Consider the following 27,936-nt stretch of genomic DNA (forward strand, 5'->3'; position numbering starts at 1 on the left):
GTGGGATACAGTGGTGGTACTCAGTACTCAGATCTTTTATTTGAGTAAAAGTAGCAATGCAACAGTGCAGAAACACTATTAGACGTAAACGTCCTGCATTAAACATTTTACTTAAGTAAAAGTACGAAAGTATTAGAATAAAAATATACATATAAATATACCAAAATAACTCATTATGCAGAATGGCTCATTGGATTATAATTATTGATGCATTATGTGTAAGCATCACTTTAATATTGCAGCTGGTAAAGGTGAAGCTAATTTTAACAAATTTATATACTGCCGGGTAAATTAATCTATAATAATACATTGGAATTTATTTTTAATTTATATTTTGTATTACTAATCTGAATCAGCAAAGTAACTAGCAACTGCAGCTGTCAAATAAATGTAGTGGAGTAAAAAGTACAATATTTCAATCTGAATGTAGTGGATTAGAAGTATAAAGTAGCATAAAATAAAAATACTCAAGTACCTCAAAAAGTACAGTACTTAAGAGTAAATGTACTTAGTTGTTTTCCACCACTGGCGGTATGTCAGAGGAAATGTAAGAAATTACTAAATTAAGTCTTAAGTAGATGTGGCTGCGTGAAAGTGTACACCCAAAAAGTAAATTATAACTCCTCTAAACTCATTAATTGCACTGAACATCTCAGAATAATGATATCTAAAAGTTTTAACAGCATGAGGGTGGATTTTACCTCTGACTGGTTATACTTGGCAGCTCCTATGTATAACTTCCTCCTCATACATCTGCTCCCCAAGTAGATGAAAAAACGAGGCACTTTAAATGCTCTATTGGGCACCATAAAATCTTAAAGGGATTAACAGAAATAATTCCCTGTTGGATGTTCAGAATATATGATATACAAATCTGCCAGACTGATGTAATGTATCCATACGAACAAAAGAATTTACATATAGATCAACATTGAAGAGTATCAAACCTTTAATCTTATACATGTATCCAGTTACAAAGACATTTCCTGGAGCCTAATACAGGTTCTTTAGTCTGAGAACAAGATTCTGCATCAATGATGATAAACTTGCTGTAAGCAATCAGTCATTTAGTTTTTTCCATTGCAGAAATAAGGGTTTGCTGTGATAGTTTGTCCTTTCTCTGTTGAACACAGTCTGAAAGTTCTGGTACGGTAGAAGCATGCTGGTAAGTTCCCAAACAGGTACTGGTCGACGATCCAGAGGGTGATGGCAGTGACGACATCTTTAGACCGATGATGACACCACAGTGACCTTCATTAAAGATTGTAATTGAGATCAAGTGGAGGACTGAAGGGTGCGGATACTGTGCCACACCTGATGACCCATGGAAGGTATTTTGAATTTATTAAAACACACTCAAGCTTCGAAACGACCTTGAGGAGAAAAGATCACTAATCTCTTTTTATGTCATTTCACAGGTTCCTCACTGGAAGACTTAGTTTTGTTGTTTTTTTTTTGTTTTTTTTTAAATAAAAGGAGCTACACAATCTGGACAGGTAATATGTGGCCTACTATACAGTGCTTAGTAACCAGAATCTATCCTTTTGTTGCAATTACATAAATGTCCGGTTGTTCAATTTTGAGAAAGTGCTAAGCTTGAATAACTCACTGAGATTTTGAAAACAGTGGACTAAGTGCATCAAATCCAAAGAAGTCTGGAATATTTACCCCCAAAAAATACTTAAATTCTTGATCAGACCTCCTTGTTGTTACAAACTTTAAAAGGAACAACTTGTATAGTAGAGACAGTAACACCATTTCAAGTACCAACACGTAACAAAAAATGAGGGCCTATTTATGTCTGGGGGGAAAAAGTAATAAAAAAGGGAGATGGTAATGCAGTAACTCTTGTGAAAACAGAAATTATTGGGGAACGAAAACAAATGACAATTTATGATTTCCTGTTAGTTTCAATAGGGTGAAGTCACAATTTGATATGATGTCCGCAGGTCCAATCCTTGCTTCTTTTCATGTCAGCACAAAATTGTAAGTCTACAGTATTTAAACAGTGAAGTCTTGCACTGACTGCCAAGATAGTTCACTATAAAATGATAGCGTCTAAATTTTAAATCATGGAGTTAGGCTACAACCTGCCCCCCAAGCAGGATCCAAATGTATGTATTCGGGTCCATTTGCATGTATTCCATTAAAATGAAGCAGGCAGTGCTGACAAAATACCATATTTATCTTATGTTAAACACAAACCCATTTTATAAAAAATGCACAAGACTGGGCAACAACAATAATCTCATTTATAGGTATCTATTGATGATATGATCATGTTGTATGGTTTAGCAAAATGCTGCTGCTTATTTATTTATTCCAAGCAAATTGTAATTTTACACATGTGAAGCACTTTGTGCATGTAAACAAACAGTTCATTGCATTCATTTTTTAATTTTCTTTTCATATTTACAATATTTCAGAAAATATTCTTAATGTTATTTAATTTAGCCATATTGCCCAGTCCTAATTCAAATTTTACAGTATATCTGAAGTCTTCAATTGTTGCGACAAAGCTACGTTATATGCAAATTTTCCAGGTGCAGTTTCCCAAACAGAGTATGACACAATTTCAAAATAGCCCCAATGGACACGAGGTCAAGTGTCGGCCAGTGAAGATGCAGCTCTCTGCTCAGTGAGAATGCATGGAAGATAATTGCCTGCAGCTGAAAGAGTTTATTGAATCCAAAATCAAACAGTATGATCTTAATGTGGAATACATGACAGATAACTGCAGCTGAGTTCACCATACTGTAAGGCAATATTTAAAGAAATATATGTAGTGTAGTTCCCTTTTACTGTAAACAGTGACTATCCACAAGCCCATCTCCTCCAGACAGGAAGCTTCTTGTCAACGCATCAAATCGCGTCTTTTTGCAGTACCAAGAAATGACTTGATAGTTGTAGGTAAGTACACTGTATAAAACATACTCTCAGGTCTGTGTGGATATATAGACATCTTTGTATATTTGCGGAAACACAGACAGGTTGGTCTTTGGTTCCACTCTAAAGTGCAGTTTCTGTGGTGCAGCAGTGTCGAGTCTTTGGTAGCTGGGTTCAGAGGATCAGGGGCACCAGTTTTCATCCTCTTTCACATCAGAGAAGTAAAAAGTAAATTTGCTGTTTTAACAAGCAGTCTCCCTCTCTACTCTTGTAATCCACACTCTTGTCTTGTTGTGTCTTTATGTAGAAAAAGCCCAAACTGCTCTCTAGCTTTGCCAGCAGAGCAGCAGAGATGTGAAGAATGCGACGAGAGCCACCGTGACGTGTTTCTGGCTGCCTCTGTGCCATCCTGTGCAGTCATTGTGGTGCAGCAGAGACCTGTCGCTGTCGTCCGCTCTGCTGTAGTCGGACTGGCTGCTTGCTGAGCACTGCACCAGGGGCATCTGGTAGGAGGTGGCCCGCTTCTCCGGCCGGTCCGGGCTGGAGCCGTCGCTGGGACGCTGGCCGTTGTAGAGCAGGTAGCGGCCGTGGGCGTCCTGCTCCATGCGGAAAAGCTCATACTCTGTGTGGGGGAGCCGGATGCCCAGTGCCACACAGCCGTTGGTTAGGGTGACATCCTGCTCCACCCCGACCTGCCAGGATCCCTGCACTCCACACTCGTTACCATTGAAGACGTTGAGGAGGGAGGTGGTGGCCAAGTCCATGGGAGTTACTCTCATGTGGTTCACTAGAGGAGAAAAGACACAAGACCACCTGTTAACTCCAATCACTTCTTGCCAAGAGTAACACCAGCAATCCTTAACATCCTGTTTTTGATGACCTCCAGCGTAATGATGTAGTGTTCAGGATGTGGTAAATAAACCCTTAGGTCACAGGTGCAACAGACTCTAAACTTTCAATTGGATGACTCATTGAAACAATGTTTTTTCTGCTTGTTGTTACTACTTGGGTCTTATTTTTGTCATTTTGGCCAATGTTTCTGGGGATTATGATAACATTGTACTCACTAAGACGATTGCAGCAATCGGGACAAGAAACCCAAGCAGTCAGTTAAACAGGCCAACAGTTTAGCCAGATTATCTAAACTATTTTATTTAAATGCTCCCTTACAGGCAAACTCTGCACACAACTATAGTAAGTACAATAGGTCATAAATTTGTCTGTAAACTATGATGGACATGTACCACAAACAGCTTGGGTAATAATTTTACCATTCACTGTTTTCTCTTCCAAGTAAGTTTTGCTTTTGTTTAAAATCTGACTGCTCGTCTTTCTTGCCCTGTCGGACTTCTTTTTAGTAGTGTCACCATGTTCCAAGATCTCAACAATGAACCTGATAAGTACAATGTTATAGCAGATAGAAACAATTGCCAAAACTACAAAAATAGGGGGAAACAGCTAGTATGGCTCTGTCTGCAAGTCACAAATCTACATACCAACGCCTCTAAAGTCATACGTTATCTTACATTTGTTTACTCCGAATAAAAACCAAAATGTAAAAACGACCTGTTTGTTTTTATGTGCGGGATTGTTTCTTTGCTGGGTGCAGTAACTTCTTGGAGTCTTCACTGGTTACCTGGCATCCCAATGGTGAAGACAAGACTCTAGGAAGTCATTGCACATAATCCCCCACTCCCCCAAATTGTTGTTTTTACCCTTTGGTTTTTGTATTGATTAAACAAACAAGATATAACGTGTTAATTAACAAGCTTTAGAGCTGGCTCCAGCTTCATATTTACTGTACACACTTCTCATCTAACTCTCAGCAAGAAAGTGAATAAACATATTTCCCAAATCAAATGAGCAGAATTGTAGTCTCTTCTGAAAATTGTTGGTATTTAAACTTTTGAAGAAAACCACAGCTTTAAGACAACATAACTATCAGTCAGTTACCTTTGAATACAAAGTCTGTCCCACCCATGACGCTGGTGGAGTGAAGCCCTCGGCTGAAGCGTCCGCGGGCATAGATGGTGAAGGTGGGGTGTTTACAGACGGGGTCAGAGTAGTGGTAGTAGTGGCCCTCCCAGGTGTGGTTGTTGTCATGGAAGATGAAGTGACGGGTGAGAAAGAGGACCTCAGGACGAACTTCGCAGCGCTGGCTCACCCACTGACCGTACAGCCCGACAGTCAGGTCAGCCCGCGGCGGCAGGATGGGAGGGTGGAACTCATCTGAGCGGTAGATGATTCGACAGGCGATGCAGCCATGGTCATGGTTCTGAAAAAATAAATAAAAAGGGAAAAGGTGTGATAATGAAATATGGCCAGTTGAATAAGAACACCATGTAGTAATTTAAAGTACCTTTAAAAAAATAAAAGTAAACATTGAAAACTGCTAAGTGCCCTGCTTCATCTACACAACATTTTTCAAAATATTAAACAACAACTGCACTACCATAACGAAGAGCAAACAGGACAGAAAGCAACACAGACTGCACCGATTTTCACCGAGATTGCCTAATTTTTTAACCAACGGAATGTGTGCTATAATCACATCCAAATTCTACACTGAGTAGAAACTAATGATTATTTTTATCAGCAGATTTTAAAATTGGCTTAGTGGTTTGAATAGTGAAAAAACGCAAAAAGAGACACTAGAGATCGACTGATAGCAATAGATATGAGAGTATTTTAAAAAAAATTCTGATGACGATTTATCAGCTGATTTTTTGTTTTTGTTGCCATGTGTGTTACATGAACACACAACATACACAAACATTTTTGATATGGTCACAGTGGCGGGTGAAAACCAGCAATTAAAAGCACCAGTACATTTTCCTGTGGTGATGAAGCCTTGAACCTGCATTCATGGATTCTTTTTGGCTACTTGGGGGCAGGGGAAACGAGCCGAAAACATTATTGACAAAAAGTCAGTTTATAAAGTTGATATGGCGAACTTGTAAGCAAACTGTTGCTTATATACACACACATCTAGCAAAAGGATCAACATTATTGATTTGGAGTCATGTTTCTGGCCACCCGATGAATGTAAGTCCAATAGTCACTCTCTTTTAGCTCTGTTTTGGTCTTCACCAACTCCTGAGAAAAATACCTTTAGCTGTTGAACGCTCCATTATGTTCACCAGCTAGTCACTAACTTTGTCTGTCTGCCATCCGGTGCTGAGCAGGTAGTGTACAGTGGGTTTATCAGAGCTTTGCTGAAACAGCTGATTTGTGGCTGGAAATGACGCTGATGACAGCGGAGAGTGAACTAAAACAGTAAAGTTGCTGTAAAACTAAAATTGAAAGACGCTAAACGCTCCACAAAGCGTGAAGTGCAGAGTAGGGTGATAATTCTTTGTAGGTTCATCACTAAGAGCCATTTAAGCCATTGTTAATATAAAAATATTAATTATAGCAGCTTTAAAAAAAGAAAAAAAGAAAAAAGAGATAAGCCTAGAATATACATATAAAACATAAAAATAAAAGTAAAGCCAGACAAATAAAAATAAAAACCACTGCCACTCTGAAAAACAAATTAAAACACAAACAGGAGTTTATATTGAAATAAAGATTAAATTAAAAAAAGGAAACTAATTACTTCAATAGCAAATGTATTACTTTGTTAGAAAAACATTTGATTTACCAGGTTTTGCTACATTTTAACTAAAAGATTAGTAAAATGTGACCAGCAAATTACTGCAAACAGGAGATTGAAGCCACTATGGATAGGATATCAGCTGATTTTTAATTTCACACTAGTGTCTATTATGAGCATGGTTTACCATTTGGTGGGTTTCTCGATGCAAACCACCTAGCCATACTAGAGGCAGATACCCATACTGATATTTGAGATTTTAAATAAGTCAACAATACATCTGTAGATATTTTTAACATGTATTTTACAAAAACCCTTTGCACTAAATTTGCACTAAACTAGATAAATGAACAGGGACATTTTACACCCTGGTGGACAAACTATGTTACGGAGACTATTTCTAAAAATCTTTGGCATTTCTGTATTGTAATTTCTTGTTACATCGGCCGACAAATACACTTCTGTAATAAGCTAATAGCTAATAATATAGGTCTAACAGACACAGTAGAGTAAAAGCTATTTTTTTAACAGGTGATTTAACAAAAACCCAAAGGGCCTGAGATTTTAGTGATGAACCTTTCATATGATAAAATCAATCAGCTGTTGAGGCTGTAAATTGTTTACAAGCTCTAAGTTCCCAACTGAACATCACTGTATGAAAATCCAGTCATGAAATCTGTCAGTGCTGAAAGATTTTTTTAAATCCATCACCAGTATATTATATCATGAAATCCACATAAAGGACTTCTGGCGTCTGTTCAGAGGTGAAGGAGGAAAAACGATTTCCTTCAGTCTGAACTTCTTGAGTGTTGGAAGCCAGACAAGGTTCCAGCATTTTCTCAGGGTGATCACATCATTTTACTGTTAAAGAAAGATGTCTGGTCAAACTAAAGCCGTGACAACAGGAAGTCACACAGCGAACTGAACTTTCATGTTACTTACAAACAAACAACAGTGGGATGTCTTTTATTCACTCTCATATTGACAAAAAGGGGTTTATAAGTCTACAAATGACCATTAATCATATTCAGTTCATATCATGTCTACTTGAGTGGAGCCCCGGAGCAGCATGTGGTTATGGTATCCACAGACAGGACAGCTGTGGGTCTCTGGCTGGACAAAGGACCTGACGGATTCGGAGCTGGAAGCCTTCATATACTGTTTTCCACAAAATCTCCTCCAAAGACCAAACTCCAGGGAGGCGGTGGAGTTTTTGTTATTTGAGGGTGGTCAAAATTTAAGACCTAACCTCCCCAACCCAGTCACTCTTTTCCCAGACAACACTATGTCTGCATGAGATTTATGGAGAGTAAAAAAAAAAAGAAAAGAAACAGAGAATGCTGAAAGAAGGAGAAAAACCCCCAGGAGTATCACTACATCCTACAGATGAGATAATCCCAGTGCAGCGCTATAACCGCCTCAGAGTGAGAGGTTAATGGGACGACTGGAAGGGAGGCCTCCTGTGAATCCAGCCCTGTGCGTATGAGAGCATAGTGTATTTTTACGAGTGTGTATCTCGGCACTTGTGCATCTGTGTTTGTGCATATGAGTAAGAAATGTATTAGTGTGCTTAAATATACGTACATATTTTTCTCTCTGCATACTGTATTTATTTCTTTTTTCCTGCTACATATATAAGAAAAATAGCAGAAGGTGGGGGAGTTTATGTAGCAGGTGTGGAAAACATGTTCCAGATCTGCAGGAACTCTGAGCCCAAAAAACAGACAGCCTGTCCCCCCCAATGAGGTTTAAAAAAATAAATAAATAAAAACAAATTTAACCCCCCACAGAAATATTTATTTGTATTAATATTGCAAATAACTTAGGATAAGCTTGGTTATTGTGCTTTCCATAATAATCATTAGTATAACAAAAAATAGAAATGCTATGTAAACCTGTGTTGTCACATATTTCAAATAATTTTTGGTTTCCTTTACAGATACTACTACTCGATAATACGGTATTTGTATCTTTACTAAAAAGAGCACTGTGCTTCACTGTTATTTTTGACAGATGTTCAATTCTAGTGTATTTTTATGAGAATATTAACCGTTAATAAAAACATAAATTTAAAAAGGCACACAAGCTTATTGCTCTGGGCGCATGGTAATCACTGAAGGTGACGCAGATGAGCATGTCAACATTTTTTATCAACTCCTCTCTTCTCTCATCTGGACTGTAGTAGCTGAGCAGTAAGAGAACAATGTTCGGAGAGATTTTGTAACAAAAATAAATAAATCGACCTGAAACAATAAAGGTCATGTTACATATAAACATAGGTTAATATGTTAGTTTGTAATCAAGCAGTAATCACCACAGCTGAGTGTTAAAGCCAATTCAGAGGAGCCTTAGGCGAGTAAATAAAAGGTTGCTGCTGTTGTGACACGACACTTCTCTCGAACAGTCAAAATGACTGGATGGTTTTTCATCTACGAAAATGTTCACAGACCTGGAGAACCATGCAAAAAAAAAAAAAAAAAAAAAAAAAAAGACTTCTTATCAAGAAATATGTTGAGTCTAAACATCACACACACACACACACACTTCAACATGAACATTTTGGGAAATATGCTTATTCACTTTCTTGCAGAGAGTTAGATGAGAAGATTGATACAACTCTGTCTGTACAATAAACACTAAGCATAGCCAGCAGCTGGTTAGCTTAGCTTAGCACATAGACTGAAAACAGGGGGAAACTGCTAGCCTGGCTCTCTCCAAATGTAGTCCTGGAGTCTTTTCGTCACTGTGGAGGTAGACAGGCAAAGAATTAGCCCGCCATATACAGTAACTTTCAGTAAAAGACACAAATTGACATTTTTGGCTTCATATTTACGCATGAGTGGTATCAACATTCTCATCCAACTCCCAGCAAGAAAGCAAATATTTCCCAAAACTATTTCTTTAAGGTTTCACAGGGGTGAGTTTAACCAAGAGTTTAAGCCTGAGAGACTTGTTAACCAAGGCAAAAACGCATCCATAGTTGCCATTTGCTTGTCTTGCCTTAGCTCCAACTCATTGTCCAAATTTTTGGGGGTTGTGACAACTGCCAAGATGGTTTTAAGTGCTAAACTGAACTTCAAGGGTGCATTCAGTTCCACATGAGCACATCGCCTTTTCTCGATGTCTTTCCTTCAGTGAGCCCCCTTCAGTGAGCCCCCCTTAGTGATCAATGATTAATTAAGGATTCATCTGCAGATTATTTTCCTTGATTTCTCTTTTCTACAAAAAGTCAGAAAATTGTGAAAAACGACCCAAAAAGGTTTTCCCTAAACAAAACTACAAAGCCTAAAAATATTCAGTTTCCGATCTAATAAGGCCACGTTAATACCGACTGAGTATTACAAACATTTATGCAGTGTTTTGGCGTCTGTTAAGCCTTTAAAACACATTATTCTGTTACTCCAACTGGAGTAAAATTGAGAGGCTGGAACCAGAGAATGTTTGGCATTTTTGCGTGAAATGACTTAAACTATGATCAAAATAGTTGCTGATAGTTTTTTTTCTTGTCGATCGAGTAATCAACTAAACGTTGCAGCTTTACAAGAGATCAACTGCAGTTGAAGTTGAACAGCCACAGCCAATAAAAGATAGTAATGCTATAACAAACTATTACCAATTTGAGAAGGTGAAATCATGGAGAAGCCCTTAATAGACAATGAAAGCTGAAGGTTCACAAATTTTAACATTACATTTAAACAGCAAAACACATTTGTAGGTAAGTAGGTGTCTTTGCAATAGCACAAAATGTCCAACCTGTACAAGCTTGTATTGCAATAAATTGTTGGCTCTTCGTGCTGGAAGCAAAGCAGTTATACCCTTACTGGAAATGAGGAAATGAGGAAGGATATTACTGCCCTCGCTTCATATAAATGACATTTATTCATTTCATTTTTTACTACTACATTTGGCAGGCACTTTTGTCTGAACAGACATACAAATGAGGTTCAATCCAAGCCACAGTAGATCAAGGAGAATAAACTGAATTTCAGTTTGTTTGGCAGCTATCTTTCATTTGGGCATTTTGGGGATTACCACAACAGTTCAGGGTAAGATGATGTCCAGAAGCAAACATTTTACGAGGAACAGAAACTACGTCAGGCTTTAAAATGCTATAGAAACCTATTGGTGAAATGACACTACACCCATGTTTTTCTGTTGGTATCCTTAGAGCTAGACCAGCATCTTTCCTGTAAAATGACTTCCCAGGAATTCATAAAAGGAGTCTTTATCTTAGGCTGACTAGCTTCATTGCTCAATTTTTATATGTATTTTGAGGGCTTATAGGCTCACAAAGTAGCAAAGGAGAACATAACATAAACCAAACTCAGGAAAGCATAACACAACATCACAAATGAGTTTCTGCATGAGGGATACGTGTAAAAACATGATAACCACCGAAACGCTTTATCAAACAAAAACAATATAAAAACACAGATCTCTTCTTAGTAAGGATCATTGTCAAGTGGTCATTACTCTGTCTCGGTGACACAGCAGTGAACCAGGCGATAGAAAACAGAAGAAACAAACTTTAAAACAAAGTCTGCTACCATGCTCTTGCATCACTACTGAGATCCACCCAATAACCACAAATGAACATGCTGGCAACAGCAAATGTTCTGGACTGGGACCAGCTCTGGGTACACCGCTTAAGATTAATGGATTGGATAGTCACCATGGCAATAAAAATCCCCGAAAAGAAACCATTACAACCTCAAGGGATGGTCAGATTTAGTGCTTTTTGTGTAGGAAGGAGTGAGGTATTTTCTACCACCGTTTCACCAAAAAATAAAAAAATTTAAATTTAAAACCTAATTTACTGTATGTGCATAGTTGATGACCAATGGGGCCCAAATTTGACCAAAGCTATAAAATTTGTCAACATTTACAATGTTCAAAAATACCAATAATGCAGGCTTGTATATTTACAGAAGCATATTACCAAGCTTAAAGGGTCAGTTCATCCAAATTATAAACCCAGATACAATAGAGGTGAACGGAATTTAATTTAAGTAGCTCAAACATTTTTTTAAAAGCAGATATAAAAACAGCGTGAATCACTTTTTTGGCCCCTTGGAGCAGTGCAACAACCTGTAAGAGCAACATTGACATTATTATTACCTTATAAACTTGATAATACATAATACAGTTGATGATACACATTTCACACATCAACATCAGTTTACAGATCTTGGGTACTACTGTATGTGTGAAAAAGTATATTGTATAAAGCCTTTTCACCAATATTCACTCTGCTTTTAACTCCGTTTTGGTCTCCACCAACTCCCCAAATATCTGGCTCTTTAGCTGCTAAATGCTCCACTATGTTCACCAGCTAGCCGCTAGCTGTGTCTGTCTATCAACTGTGTGTGCGAGGTACTTTGCGTACAGCAGGTTGATCTGAACTTTTTTTTTTTTTTTTTTTTTTTAAACTGAAAACAGCCACCTGCTGCAGCTGGAAAAGAAGTTGATGACAGCAGAGAGAGAACAGCAAAGCTGCTGGCCATTGAACAAAAACAATGAGCTGAAAGATAAAACGCTCCGTAGAGCTGAGAGAAACTGCAGAGCAATAATTCTGAGTTTGTCACTAGAAGAACACCTTTGACGTTAAACAGTTATTTGACCATCGTTACAAAATTATTATTATTTATTTTTATTTATTTATTTTTTTAAATTGAACAATTTAGACAGCATGTCTTCTTCAGAAACAATGTCCTGGTTACTCTGTTCACAATGTGTTCTTTGGATTATTCAGTTTATATTGGAACGACTTTCTGCAGAGAAAAAAAAATTAAACAGTGTGTTCTGTAGATTATCCACAGATTATCCACAGTAACCGGGGACACTGTTTCTGGAAGGAGTTGGAGCATTGAAACATTACATTTACATAATTCAACAGCACCATTATATTGGGGTGGCAGCAGAAAAACAGATGTCTCTAAACCTTGGCAAGTAAAAACAAAACAACCTGCATGGCTAGATACTTCTAAAAGGGATTTTATTTGTAATTTTGGTGAACTGACCCTATAAAAGTCAATACTGTAATTATGTTTGACTCTTAACTGCAACTTTGGAAGTGCACCTAAAAGTCCAACTTCCTTTTTATTCAGAAAACATTGAGGAGAAATAGAGCACATGCAGCACTTTGATTTGAGCCTCAGGCATGCATGAAATCAGACCTGGTATGTGCTTACTGGAATAATTCATATGGCCGCATGATTCCAAATTCTAGGAATACCATGTTGATCGCTCCCGAGATCAGCCGGGTTTCACATTGCACCTCTGCGGACCAGCGGGGCTTAAGGAGAGCAGCTCTGGTCATTACAGCACCACAGGGGAGCTTGTCTGATCACAGCTCCTCACTCCACACTCTGTTTACATTCTGATCAGCAACACCATGCCCCATCATCCCCGTACAAATGGATGTTTATTTAGACAGCGGACCTGAACAGGATTTCATTGTGATCTCTGTAGAGGGTGACAGTGAAAACATCATTCTAGGGTGTCACCCAGCAGGGAAACTGCTGTTCAGCAGTGTAAATAGAGAAATTACATCCTGTAAGCACAGTGGAGGAAAGAAAGGACTCTTTGACACGATGAATCAGTATGTACATAGTTTCTGGTTTCTACCAGTGCAAATGTTTAGTGTATAAGGCCAAGATTGTTGACATACACACTGATCCGTAATCAGATTAGGATTAAACAGTATTTAAACAAGTATTGGATGGCTGTTTGTTGCTACAGACAGGTGGAGTTCACTGCCTCAGAACAATTCAGATTGTATCACAAGTTGTCAATCACAGAAAATTACAATAACATGACATTCCAGCATTCTACACTTGTTCAGCATTCATTGTTTTTTTCAGAGACTTACTTTCAAATGCCATTTTACCGAGGTCTCCTCACAGCCTTGCATAGGCTACGCTTCAGATAAACTCTCACACCAGAACGCTGTTCTTAAGGTCAGTTCATGCAGTTTCTGGTGTGTGTGGTCTTTGCGGTGTGGAGGGTCGACACAGTGGGAGTTGAGTTCAGCAGAGGTTCTGCACAGAGCTGCGTGCTCGGGACAGAAAACAAGACTCCACCTCCGGCTTGGTCGTGCATTCCAACAAACACAAAACGCAGTGTTCATGAATGGAGTTCTCATCCTGGTTGCTGCACTAGTGGCTGGTAAGTCGGTCTGCAAACCCAGGTTAACAATGACGAGAACTGCAGTGACCAGAGACATGGACTTTTAATTTTGGAACACTAGAAAACAAACTCTACAGATATTAATTTAGATGTTCTCATTAATTAACGGTTGCAAAGAAACATTCACCTGCACCGCCTTGTCACCGGTGGCATAATGGCTATGGCCTCTGAGAAGCTTTTAGCTTTTCAGACCATTTAATTTTATTAAAGTTTTTTTAGAGGTCTGAATATGTGAAACATTCCAGTATATATATATCCAGGTTTGTGCATCGCTGCATGAGACAGGAGACACGCTTTTCTCAGCGCTCTGTCTGCTTTTGCTGTGGCTGCTTTTCTTTCCACTTGCATGCCTAGTTAACCCTATAAGGGTCTCATTAGTAAAATCAACACATGTTGATGTAGCTAGCAAAACTGAAGTCGTTGAAATAGTTACCTTTTTAAGTCCGGCTACAGATGATAGTTAGCAGTTAGCAATCAAGCTAACTACCATTACAGATTAGTAGCAAGCAACTGTGGAGGATACACCAGGCCTCCTCACAACAGAGAGTCTTTAAAATGCACAGACTGCTTCAGAAGATTTCTCTCCTTGAAACCAGGATATTCGTACTAGAAAGAGACAAAGACAAACCTCAGGATACAGTCCCGATGTCGCCCATCATTGGCGAGTTAGCTCAGAAAGAGCTGCCAGCACTGGATGACACTGTTGCTTTTCCAAAACTAAGTTTAAGTCCAAGATTAAGTCTAGATCGGCATTGCTATGTGGGAAGCAAGCCCATTCCACACCGAATACTGAGCCAACTAAAGCAGCATGAACCAGTCAGATCGGGCAGTCACCGACTCTACTGCTGCAGAATAGATTTGAACCACTGAATAATCTACAAGAACCAGAAATGGGAGCTACGGCGGAGTGAGGAAAGACGAACCAGGAAACACATGGACGTAAGACCTAGGAACTGGACTCTCTCTGGCAGTCGAAACGGACACGGGTTCCTACCACAGTAAGCGGCTGGGCCGGACTGCTTGCAGCAGAGCGACGACAGACGGACCAGGACACGCTGGTCCAGCTATCAAATGGAATTACCACATTCTTCCAGGCCATCCTCCCCACTTCCTGTCACCACATCCAGCACACCTTCGCCACTACAATTCTCCACCATGTCGCTCTCACCCACCTCCCCCCCATCTTGTGTTTACTCAGGAAATGGAGCAACGGGTAAATGCTGGCACTAAACTCACCTTCCAATCTGTTCTAGCTAGCCCAAGACCCAGTCCACCCCCAAGGCCGAAGCTCCCACCACAATTTACCCCACGCACTCCACCACCCCCAAGGGCCCAAGCCCTGCCATGAGGCAAGGCCCCCACCACGCCAAACACAGTTTGTTCCAGCAGCAGTGCTAATATCAAGACCAGCAAAGATAACTGAGCTGTAAAAATGGTACCCATAAATGTTTGCATAATCAGCTGGAACCAAGTGGCACCTTACCCATTCCTGTTGTGACTAGTTGTAGAATCAACAAAATGAACTACACTTCCACTGCAAACCTGTCAAATTTGATACCTATTCCCTGTCAACCAGAATTAGCCTTGAGGCCTGTTAGTAACACAAACTTGATTTCACATTTTTAACGGAAATGTGGTTAGAAAAAAGTAACAGTGCACCCATTCTCATTGAGACAGCCCCTCCTAACTTTAACTTTATGGATATATGTAGGTCTGGGTCAAGACGAGGAGTCGCCGTCGCTGTTTTATTCAATAATATATTTTAGGGCAAACAGACATTTGGTGATTTCCCATCTTTTGAATATCTTTCTGCAGTAATGAAATGTTCCCCCTGAGTTCTGCAAGTAATTATTTACAGGCCACCAAAATATTCTAAAACATTTTTACAGAAATACTGTATTATTTCCACTGATTTTGACTGTCTAGTTACAACTGGTGACTTTAATATTCATATTGATAATTCTAATGACAGTGCTAAAGCATTCTTTGCTATTTTGGATACATTGAAACTGTCTCAGCATGTGAAAGGGCCCACACACAGCCGTGGGCGCACTTTGGATTTGATTATCACAAAAGGGTCTCAATATCTCTAATATTTCTGTTATTGATCCTTCCTTATCTGACCATTTGTGTTTTTTTTTGACATGTCCTTTATTCCTGACATCCATATTAACTCAAATACAGTAAAAATTAAAAAAAGGTATATCAATGAAAATACTAGTGTACTTCTTAAAAAGATGACCTTTACATTACCACCTCTCGCCTCAAGCTCTGCTAATGATCTTGTAAGAAACTAACTCTAAACTTGTAATTGTTATTGATGCCATTGCACCTCTTAAGGTTAAATCATTTTCAAAAAGGCAAAGAGCACCATGGAGAAATGCTGCATCTGTAAAAGTCCAGAAAAGAGAATGCCGTAAAACTAAATGCAAATGGTGCAAAATAAAACTACATGTATATCTTGACATATACAAAAGGACTGGTTCAAGTCCTATCTACAAGACAGGAACTACTTTGTTTCAATTGGCAATTATTTATCTGAGGCAACTAACGTTACATGTGGAGTCCCCCAAGGTTCAATCCTGGGGTCTCTATTGAATCTCTACATGCTCCCTCTAGGTCAAATTATGCAAAACAACAACTGGATGTGCCAGAATTTCCTTCAACTAAACAAGGACAAAATGGAGATTATTATTTTTGGTGCCAAGGAAGAAAGGCTAAAAGTTGGCTTACATCTTGACTCCCTGTCTGAAAACCAAAAACCAAGAAATCTTGTTGTTATCATAGATTTAGATCTAGGTTTCAACAGCCACATCAAGTCAGTAACAAAATCGGCCTACTATCACCTTAAAAACATAGCAAGACTTAGAAAAACTAGGTTAGACTATTGTAATGGTCTCTTTTCAGGTCTCCCTAAAAAGGCGCTTAAGGCAGCTACAGCTTGTTCAGAATGCTGCTGCAAGAGTCCTAACAAAAACAAACAAATCTGAGCACATTACACCAATTCTCAAATCCCTGCATTGGCTCCCGGTGTACCAGAGAATTGATTTCAAAATACTGCTGCTCACCTATAAAAATCATTAGGAGGTTTAGGGCCAAAATACATTGAAATGCTTGTACAATATGAACCCTCAAGACCCCTCAGGTCATCCGGGACCGGCCTGCTAACTGTCCCCAAAGTCAGGACAAAACATGGGGAGGTGGCGTTTAGCTGCTATGCAACATATAGCTGAAACGACTTCCAGAGGATTTGAAACTTGCACCAACACTTACACCTTTAAATCTAAGCTGAAGACGTTTATGTTCACCAGTGCCTTCTGCTAATCTGCAAACTTTGCACTTTTATTTCTGACATTTTGATTTTATTATTTTACTTCTTTTTAATTGAAATGCTTGTTCTTACTTTTATTCTTTTAAATATCTTTTCACACATTGTTTTTAAATCCTGTTTTATTGTATGACTTTTTTAAAGTGCTTTGCCTATTTAACAAGAAGCAAGGCAAAGTGTCTACAACCATGCTAGCGACTCTGTGACGCTGTGCTTTCAGCGAAATGCAGCTGCCAGCACGCTAACATGCAGGTATAATGTTTACCATGTTCACCATCTAAGTTTAGCATGTTAGCATGCTAACATTTGCTTATAAGCACAAAACACAGCTGATCGCCAAAGTTATTAAAATTCATCCTGAGGAAGGCATGAATGTGTGTCCAATAGCTGTTGAGACATTTCACTCAAAATTACAAATGTCAACCTCATGGTGGTGCTAGAGGAAAAGCCAGGAGATCACCGAAGTCAGTAGGATTCATCATCTGAGAACTATGAATGTATGTACAAAGTTTCATGGCAATCCATCCGATAGGTGTTGAGATATTTCAGTCAGGACCAACATGGTGGACCGACCAGCCGACAGCCAGACATTGCCATCCCTAGAGCCACACCGCTAGCGTGGCTAAAAAAGTAAAAAGACCAGAAAAGTAAAATAAATTTTTTTTTAAAAAGTACATACTTGTGTTGCAGAATTCTGTTTTTGCTTGTTTCCTACTCTGGTAATCACCTCTTGACCCCTTGTGATCCCTCAGGAAGTTTTGTTCTACAAAGACTCTGCAGCCACATTGCCCCCGCATCCCTCTTAACTCTAACTGAGAGATGACTAGGGACTTACCTTGGCATTTTGCAGGGCAGTCTGGTAGCTGGACGGCTTGTAGTACAGCCTCTGGGACGGCTCTGTGTGGATGTCTCCCAGAAACAGCTCCTCCACCAGGTGATCCAGGTTGTGATGCAGGTACTGCTTCTCTACCCTCAGCAGCTGCAGCTCATGCATGGCAAAGTTAAGCTCCCTGGAGCAGTCGTAGCCACCCTCCTCGCTCCACAGCTCGTAGATCACATTGGGCTCCCAGGGGCCCTTCACAGCCCCTCTGCAGCTGTGGTTGAGCCTCTGGCTGAGCTCTTTGGCCACGGTGGCTGTGTGACAAACCATCTGGACGCGGTGGAGGTGGTACTCCGCCTCTGTGCCGCCGCGGATGATCCAGGAGGCCTGGCGTAAGCGTAGACGACCCCGGATCACCAGAGTGTAGGTGGGTTTGGTGCAGTGGTTGTCCTCGTAGTAGAACTGGTGGGCTTGGAAGGTGTTGTTGGGGTAGAAACTGTAGGAGCGCGTCAGGAATTCTGGGCCTGGTCTCACCTCACAGCTGTAACAGAAAACAGAGGTTTCAGATCAACAACATGCAAGTTAGTAAGTTTAAATAAATACCAAGATGTTTTAAGTTGGTCCAGAACTGAGTGTTTTAGTGTGCAGCAAGCCCTTTCTTGATTTTCTTTTGCATTGCTACAAATATATAAATCTACAAATATTAATGTTCTTTTGTACCTTCTAGGGAGCCATTGTTTAAGTTTTTTCCAGTATAGTAGGAATATCAATTCAGAGACTTCAAGTAAAGCCTTGAAAATGTGCTTGAGATCACAGTTATCCATTACAGTAAACTTTTAAAAGTAATAGTTATGTTTATGTGGTAACGTAGACGCCAGCAGGGAGTGAATTGAAAACTCTTTGTTGCATTCAAGGGAACTCAGATATTCAATATTTATCATTTGGCTGATGCAAATCATTACTTCTACAAGCTAAAAAAAAAAAAAAAAGGAAGACAAAAAGCTAACATGAATATTGTGAAAAGGATAATGTGAATTTGGTCATTTAAAAAAGTTCAGATGTTCAGCAGATGACCATGAAGTACCACAAATGCACTTTCAAAACAGTCCCTGCTCACAAAAAGATGATAATAAACCATAAACATAAAACAAACTAACTGGACAGAAAGTTCTGCAAGTTTATTTTCTACCTGTACAGGCATGAAGTAACTGATCAGTACTTGAAAAGTAAGAAAAGTAAAAGTATAGGCAGATTGTCTATCACCTAAACTATTTTAGGCTACATGTCATGTTTTAATGTCCTTGTTTAAGCATATAAGGATAGTTGCATTGGATTTTATATGTCAAAACTTCCTGCCTTCCTATAAAAAAAAAAGATGCACAGAAAACATGAGGCGTAAGTCCATAGTTGTTTACCTGGTGGACACCCAGTGACCCTCTACGTTGGGAGGCATCTGCACAGTGATTCGGGCTCCATTATGAAGGTGCTTCAACATGTGTTGGCACTGGGAGTCTTTGACCAACCGGCCGAAGGTTTTCTCCAGGGAAAGACGGCTGGACCGACCGTCTGAGTAGTGAAGAGAGGAACCTTCAGCCCAGCCTGTGGGAACAATAAAAGGACAAGGATTTCACGACTATTCATTGTTATTCATGATTGTTTGGGAAAAAAATTGTAGTGTTATGACTTATACTGAAATCCTGGATACACACACACACATACACACACAGAATAGATTTAAACATGTTTGAAGGCATTTGCCACATTGAGGTTGAAATGTTGAATAAACCACTAAAGAATGAGTTTAGTTCGGCAGAGCTTTTTTCTTTTAGATCTTTATATCCTAATAAATAAAACACAACTGCTTTTAAAAAAGGCAACCAATAAGTAAGTTAATTACACTTAGATCAAACAGAAAAAGAAGTTGTTCTGTTAGTTTGAAGTTCGGCTTGCATGTTTGCACTCTGCTTATTCAATCAGTCAGGCCTCTTTGAAGTCTTTTGAGGGTTTCATTTAGTCATTTTAACTTATGTCATTACCCAGGGATTACAGGGCTTTATCAGTGACGTGCAACACCTGGTATGAGTGGAGTCTTTATGGGTTAATATTAGCTGAACATGTGATGAAAAGGCAAAGCTTAGATGTCCAGGTTGAAGAACTGATAGGTGGCTTTCTGCTCGCACAGCAGACTTTAACAAACACTAAAATCAAGCTACAAAAAGATAAAAAGGACGAGACCAGCATTGAAATTTGAAAACTCTCAGTTCCCACCCTGTCCACATATACCCTCAATGCACCACATGAAATAACAATACCTTCAACAATGGGCTGAGCTTAAGGGGATAAAATATCGGAAATGAAAGCATTTTAAAGCCTGCAGCCAAAAAAAAGCCTTGAAGATCACATTCCAGCAAGGATTTATTCCATATAATACTCTAATATCATCAAAATCTACCTTGAAATATGAAGACTTTGCCTTAAATTCTTTCTAGTTGGACCCAACTTGCCTGGCAGTATCATTTAACGCCTTGGAATGCCGCCGCAGTCGCCTCTGTGCTTTTAATTTGAGACTAATAACACAGAGGGAGGAACAAAAACATCTGATTAAAAGCAGCCAAAAGCTCCATGAAGAACAAAGCTCCATCCAGTTGTTTTACACCCAGTGAGGCAGCTTCTATGTGTGTCAGCTGAGGCTTGTGTGTAAATCACCACATCACAGCGCTGCTCATTGGAAACACTGGATAGTGTGGAGACTTGATCCCCCGACTCAGCTGGTGGCATTAGTAATGCAACTTTGCTGGCTGGAGTTGTGTTAAAAATCAAAGAAAAGGCTCCACAGTTTGTGGGTGCAAAAAAGGCCTCTCACACACATAAAATGCAGCAGTCAGGCCTGGACCGAGGCAAAGACCCAGAGTGGCTGCAAAGCTTGTTTTCACAATGAGGAGAGCAGAAACTACCATTAAGTAAGTAAGTGTGTGTAAGAATTTAAAAAGGAAACCTGGTGAGCTGTGTAATGCAAACACACTTTAAATCTCTGGAGGGTCGGCTGGTCAAATAGTGCCTCTGGTTTAAGAGCAGGTGAATTCCAGGGTGGGACACACACACACTTTATCTTTGTAAGGACCGTCATTGACATAATGATAATTCCCTAGTCCCTTACCCTAACATTAACCATCACAACTAAATGCCTAACCTTACCATAACCCTCACCATAACCTAATTCCCCCCCCCCCGAACCAGACAAATGTGCCGAGCTCATGTTTTATTTGCTCTGGCAGGTACGTCTGACCCACCTTTCATTCAAACAGATTTCCACATGTCCTGGATCTCGTCGGGCCCATCACAACCGTTTATCTAATATGGGGAGGGTTTGATACGACGACTGACAGAGGAGTGCCGCTGGTCCAGATTTGAAAAGTCACATCACACGTTTCGCTGTTCTGATTGGTTGTACTTCTGGACCTGCATCCAGTCCGCAGGTCTGTCCAGGCTCATGAAACTCGGACCAAACTGACAGTGCTGATCAAATATAAAAATCAAGATTCTGCTACTGCATTGCCTATTTCCCACCTCAATTTTTTTCAGAAACACATTTTGGTGTACTGTTTAGCTGTAATTTGAGAAAGTTTGTGACAAGGCCACAATTTTTTCCCCTGCTTGAAAACGGATCAAGCACCACCCCATATGCAGAAAAAAGGCAAAGTATTAAAAGTACAAAGATACACATACACTAGGGTTGGACAATGAACAATATTCACTGAATTATCGACATTATGAATTTCTTACTGACCTACATTTTTCATAATAATTTTCTAGAGCTGAAATGACGAGATGATTAATGAATTAGTCTACCAACAGAAATTAAATCAGCAAAAATGTTTAAAGTAAAAACACCAAAAATTTGCTAGTTCCAGGTTCTCAAATTTTCTATGATAGTAAATTGAAAACCTTTAGACTCTTGGTCAGACAAAACAAGCAATTTGAAGACATCACTTTGGGACCTTGATCAATTTTTACCATTTTCTGAGATTTTATAACCTAAACAATTACTCAACTAATCAAGAAAATAATTGGGTTGATTTTTTATGAAAATAACTTATTTACAGCCTTACAATTTTCAATGAATGTCTATTAACTGACAATAGCTACAACAACCAATGACCAGACGTTCAACCAACCAATCAGCTAGCAGCCCAGTATCTTTAAGTGGTCATATTATAATTAAACAGAAACATATCAGAAGTAAGCCAACATGAGAAAGAAAATGCATGAATGAATAAATGTATTCTTGACTTTGGAAACCCCTTACTGAACTAGCTTATTCGACAGCTTTCAACCATATCTCACAGTCTTCCTCATTGGAATTTGCTCAGTTGTTATGGAAGTAACTAATTTGTCATCATGTGACACATGGGTCACGTGATAACAGGTGGTTGTTTATGAAGGTCTCAACAACATTTCATCTGTTGATGAGATGTGGTTGAAAAAAGGCAGTAAGTAAACAGTTATTTTTTTATTGTTACATTTATCTTAAATTCAGAGTTCACTCTTGACTTTGTAAACACAAGTTGAGAAAACAATCCCACTATAATGTCTATTCAATAGCTGTTCTGGAGCTCTTCATCTTCCTGTTCGCTAGCATTAAAATGGGGTTTGCCCAGTTACATTTATCATTGTTGAGATAAATTTGATAACTTATCTTGATATATAGCCCTATTTTAGGTCATATCAGCCTTACACACAACACCAAAAACTGAACAGAGCCAATAAAAAAGTGCAAATCTATCTTTTATATGATGTTGATCATGATTTTTGACACACCAGAATTTATTTATTCTGTATTCCCAGCAACTGAGAAAATATTTTTGCCCCCAGGGATGATAAGATCCACTCACATACACACATTAAGTATAACCATATAGGTGTGGAATGATTTCGGGGATTTTGGTGGGGATTTACACCACAATGGGGAGACGAGAGGAACTGAGAAGAAGGTAAATGTGAGGTGGGAGAGATAACTCCGTGCCATCTGCCATGTTGGATTAAAATACCACTTGATATCAACGCTACAACTGATATTGTGGAAATGTTATATTAAGACACAGGAAGAAGCTGAATGTTCCCCATCTTATATTCTGCTGCTGTTTTCTAGGGATTCTGGGTAATGTGTGCCCTCTTCAACAGACATATTGAATGAAAATCTTGAGGAATAGATTAGGAATTTTTGGAATTTTTGTCTGCAAACACACATGCTTCCCAGCTTCCAAACAAGTTGGAGACTTCCCACTTTCTCCTCACTTAAAAAACTAAAACATGTAATGCTGAAAAAGGAAAGCTGATTTAGATCTCTAATCTGCGAATAACCTGCATCAATTTAAAAAAAAAGAGACATCTATCTTGCATCTTATTTCACTGTTTTTGCTAAAAGATGTGGGTAAATTAAGTATGTCTGTATCTGATATTAAGATGTTGGATTTGATGTGTACAGCAGCAGCACACCAGAGTCAGCTGCATCAGACCAAGACTTGTTTAAGATTCATCTGTGGCTTTGAGAAAATATCAATTATAATGAAACATGAGTTGTTTTTTTTTTTTAACAAAAGACTTTACATCAAATGGAAAACAGGTTTACGGGGTAATAAATGAGGAAATGATTAAACAGAGGTTATGTGTAGCCAGTTTGTAAAATTACTTTTTAAGAGGACGCGTCACACGACTCCTTCTCTACACATTTAATTAGTGTTGAATGTGTGAGTGGTGGGAGTTTCTTTCAAAAGCTCTCTTTAAAAAAAAAAAAACAAAAACAAAACAAAACTCTCCCCTCATTAAGGCAATAATCAGAACGGCTGGACTCGAACCCGCTCCTCACCCTTGCTGCTGCTTTCCCAAACTGCTGCTCTCTATCTAAATCAAAGCACCCACAAAACTCCCAGAGCCCCAAACCACAGAGAACATTTCCAGTTGGCCTCATCCCACTGGTGAGGTAACAGCACTGGGACCCCTGACAAGCAGAGAGACTCCACATCGTTTATGGGAAGAGAAAAATCCAGAAGTGCCAGAGCAGACACCAGACAAGAGACTGTTCTTTGTGTTATCTTAGCATTTGGCAGTGACCATGTAGGACTTGAAGGGGCTAGAGAAAATAACATAACAGTTAAGGACTTAAAAGTTAAAGTGACTAAATCCACAGGCGGCAAGTAACTTAGTACAGTGGTACAATTTTATACTGGTGCTTGAGTATTTTTATATTAGAAGACTTCACTGGATTTCAGAGGGAAATATTGTTTTTGTTTTTATACTTTTTCTAATCCAAAACATATTTATCTTAACTGTAAGGCTATGAATTAGTTTGCTAAGATTCTAATTTTACATTCAGCATGAAGTAAGGTCATAAAATATTGCTTTTGTTGGGTAACAAGAGTCTACAGCCATGCTAGTAGCTCAGTTAGACTGTACTTAGACACAGCAGAGCTTGGAGCTAAATGCTAGCATCAGCAAGTTAACATGCAACAGACAGTCGAAGAAAAGAGCAGATATGAGCAGGAGGATGATAAAGAGGATGAGGAAAAACACACAAACAAATAAAACCTTCAGAAAAGAATGAGCTTAGGAGTCTACAGCCATGCTTCAGTTCTGTGAAGTTGTAGCATATGTAGCACACTGCTAACGTGACAATGCTAACATGTGGAGGTTTAGCAGGGATGTTTAACCCTGTTCATCATCTCACTTTAGTGTGTCAGCATGCTAACCTTTGCTAATTGGCACTAGACACAAAGTACAGCTGAGGCTGATGGGAATGTCAGTTTTGAAGGTATTTAAAAATAAACCAAAGTAGGCTATTGGACGAATTAAAATTTTGATCTGATGATGACACTACATGAAAAGTTCAAAAGAGTTATTACAATTTGTCCTGTGGGGCACATGAATGTCTGTACCAAACTTCATGGCAATCCATCCAATAGTTGAGATATTTCAGTCTGGACCAAAGTGGTGGACTGACCGTCCGAAATTGCCATCCCTACAGCCTCATCGCTAGCATGGCTAAAAATCTTGAACCTCTAACATGTTAACTTTTCAGAAACCCTGAAAATAATTCTTGTTTAAGCTTCATGACAGAATTTATTTGACCTAAAATACATGGTGTACACTAACATGTACCATACATTAATGGAACAATAACGTCACACTAACAGGGTCCATTCAGTCTCATCTTAAAGTCCATTTAGTAGCTTTTCTGGAGCTACAAAGCTTTCCTTAAGCTTTCTGTTTCCATTGTCTTAAGCCAATATAAAAAAAAGTCCTTCAAGTGGTCAGAAAAAAAAGAAAAAGGAAATTTGTCTACAATCTACAATTCCATTACAAAACGCCATCTGTTGATGAAGATCATGTGATATAATTGAAAGAAGAACAGCTGCTAAATTGGACCTTGATGTGAGATTATTTTGTCAAGGGTCAGTTCTTCCATTATCAGCGCTTTTCCTGCAGGAGTGAAGAATATTGTCCCAACTTGACGTCTTCCTCCTCCACTGAAGCACTGCTGATACAGGAGGTGGGACATGCTGGGCTGCATGGCAATTAGCAGAATTTAGCATCTCCTACATCTGTCTTTCCTCCATCTTTCCCCCTGTTGGTTTGTTCGAACTCGTGACCGCCCGTTCTGTTTCTGCAGTTCGTCTCCGTTTGTCAAACTTATGATGACAGGACTTTTAAGAATGTTTCCCTTGATACGAAATAATGTTCTCTGCAGCTACAACACTTACTATTTGGGATCTTTGGATTTATGTTAGTTGTCTCGTGTTGCTTTGTCACAGCATGGCCTTAGATAACACCATAAAATTATCCATAAGTAAATAGTCCAGCCAGTAAGAAACACATTTATACATTCACAAATTCTATTTAAAATTGTCATCTTTTCCATTAATGAATAAATTCATAGAGTTCCACACTTTGAGAACCTATGCCAAGGAGCACTGAAGCTCCTGGAGGATCAAGATGGAACAACATTTTACACTTTGTTGTTTTTTTCTTTAATTTCTCACCCAGCTGTATGTATATACAGTATGTATGCAAATAAATAAACTGAGTACATAAATGTTTAATGGGGTGCATTTTTATGTATTTTTGACACTTATTTCCCCCGACATCAAGTTTAAAATATTTTCCTGTATTTGTTTTACCAGAATTAACATTTATTTATGATAATTAATTCAATTTCCAGTGAAGTTTAGTTACTTACTGTGATCTTATACATAACTAATTGAACTTTACTATCAAAAGGTAGCTAACTGTCAAATATCTTACCTCAGCACATGTCAAAGCTCCTTCATAACCACATTTGAATGTGCATTGCTAAAAATGTTGTTAGGTGTAAAAAAGTAAAAAAGCTGATTTCTAATTTTCAGAGTTTCCTTTTTTTAACTCAAATATCAATATCAGTATCAGCCAGACGCAATATTGGTTGAGATCTAGTTTCTAATTGCGAATGAAATGGTTAAATGCCTTTTTTATGAAGTGTGTGTTTTTCTATTATTGTTGTTATAGTTAGCCAATTTTGTCTACTTCCAGTACTGGCACTGACCAAACTTTGAGAGAGACCCACACATATCTTCACGTCTTCGCAATCCAACTCTGCCACCAAAAGGAAGAAGAAAACAAATCCAACATCAAGTTGAACATAAAATGTTGTAGGACAAGCTATTACTTGAGCAAACAGTTTAGTCAATTGCTGAATATTTACAGATGTAATAAAACTTAAAAAACCCTATTGAGGCCCAGCTGAAGTCTTATTAGATTCATATCAGTAAAAAAAAAAAAGTGAAGTACAAGCAGCTGCTGCTCCCTGTTTCTTTCTGTGTCTTTGCTGTTCTCCGAAGGCTCACTGAGGTTTTCTCCCCCAGTAAATTTACAGCACACACTAATCTAGGCTGCATTTTCATTGCCACTACTAAAGGCTGCAATAACACACCACCTAATTGAACGTTAGATTCACTTAAACACACTTAAGGATAAGTGGACTCCAAAATATCGTTTTATCTCAACCAGGTCATTTGAAGTTGCAGCCAAATGCTGCCTTCCACTGTCACTGGCAGCAGATGGATTGGGTCAACTGCACTCCCATAATCCTCTGCTGCTCAGACAGGGTTTTCATCAGGAATGGGTGTTTTAAGTGGCTCTTAACTCTCCCAGTGCTTTCATCTGCCCAGCAGCCCCGGGGAAGCTTTTTATTGCCTTTTAGCCTTCAAAACATGTTCATCACTGTGGCATAAGGGATAACTTAGCCAGAAAATATTATCATTACTGCTGTTGGACACACAAACACACAGCCATGATGGTAAACAGGTGTGCAGAGAGGCATGTCAGGTTCCTATCTGACAAATATGCTTCACTGAAGCAGTAGAAATAATTTAAAATGATTATAAATGATGATGATGATGATAAATCTAAAAATATATACATAAATTGGATGATCTTATCCTTTTTTACATTTTGTACCACAAAGTTTCTTTCATAGGCTGCAAAAGCTTTTAGTTTTCCATGCACACGTGGAGTAAAACATGTTTTTCACTTATTTTGCAAACACCAAGTCCCTCAAACATCCACACTTGCTGCAGTACATGGCTCAAAGTTAACTCATGTAAAAGTTTCTTACCAAAAAAAGCAATGAGAAGCAGTGTAGATGACGGCCCCATTTCGCACTTTGAGGGGATTGAAGCGAGCTTCACTGGTCACACTGGGGAGTGCAGGGTTTTCCTTTACGCAGCGTCCTTGTTTATTCCGACACAAATCCTCACATTATGTATCCAAAGCGTGAAGCAAACACTCCTGCGATATCCGAGCATCATAGGGAACACACCTCCGGTTCGCTAGAGAGAATAAAACCCCGCTGTACCTGAGATTCAAAACAAAGAATCGCACCTAGAAAACGAAGGGAAGTCCAAACTTTACAACGGGACAACCTGCGGGACTTAAACGTTGTCTTTCACTGTTGAAATGAAGCAGCTCGGTTGCTTTTACGCGCGTCTTCCGTATGTCCTGGAGGAGTGTTTGTACGTGTGTTCAGAGACTGACTTGCCCCCCCCCGCCTCTACAGAGATTTTATGGGCGTGGAGTGTGTTCAAGTTT

At 39.0% G+C, this 27,936-nt stretch overlaps 1 protein-coding gene across 1 annotated transcript; it reads right to left on the reverse strand.

Moving 5' to 3' along the window:
• Positions 1-931: 931 nt before the first annotated feature.
• LOC122886509 (protein APCDD1-like) lies at positions 932-27,896 on the reverse strand. The gene is made up of 5 exons (XM_044218809.1): positions 27,464-27,896; positions 19,233-19,416; positions 17,833-18,358; positions 4,840-5,161; positions 932-3,673 (listed from the first exon to the last, which is right to left on the reverse strand). Exons 1-5 carry the CDS (start codon positions 27,501-27,503, stop codon positions 3,213-3,215), a joined length of 1,533 nt encoding a protein of 510 aa, XP_044074744.1. The 5' UTR covers positions 27,504-27,896; the 3' UTR covers positions 932-3,212.
• Positions 27,897-27,936: the final 40 nt, after the last annotated feature.

The sequence above is a fragment of the Siniperca chuatsi genome, linkage group LG13, assembly GCF_020085105.1.
Source record: "Siniperca chuatsi isolate FFG_IHB_CAS linkage group LG13, ASM2008510v1, whole genome shotgun sequence".
NCBI lineage: Eukaryota > Metazoa > Chordata > Actinopteri > Centrarchiformes > Sinipercidae > Siniperca > Siniperca chuatsi.

Bases quoted from the DNA above. Each gene is read 5' to 3' on its own strand.
- LOC122886509 (XM_044218809.1), bottom strand. From the start codon at position 27,503: ATGGGGCCGTCATCTACACTGCTTCTCATTGCTTTTTTTG. The intron at 19,417-27,463 runs GTAAGAAACTTT...TTGTTCCCACAG, and splicing joins GCTTCTCATTGCTTTTTTTG to GCTGGGCTGAAGGTTCCTCT. The intron at 18,359-19,232 runs GTAAACAACTAT...TTTCTGTTACAG, and splicing joins GGTCACTGGGTGTCCACCAG to CTGTGAGGTGAGACCAGGCC.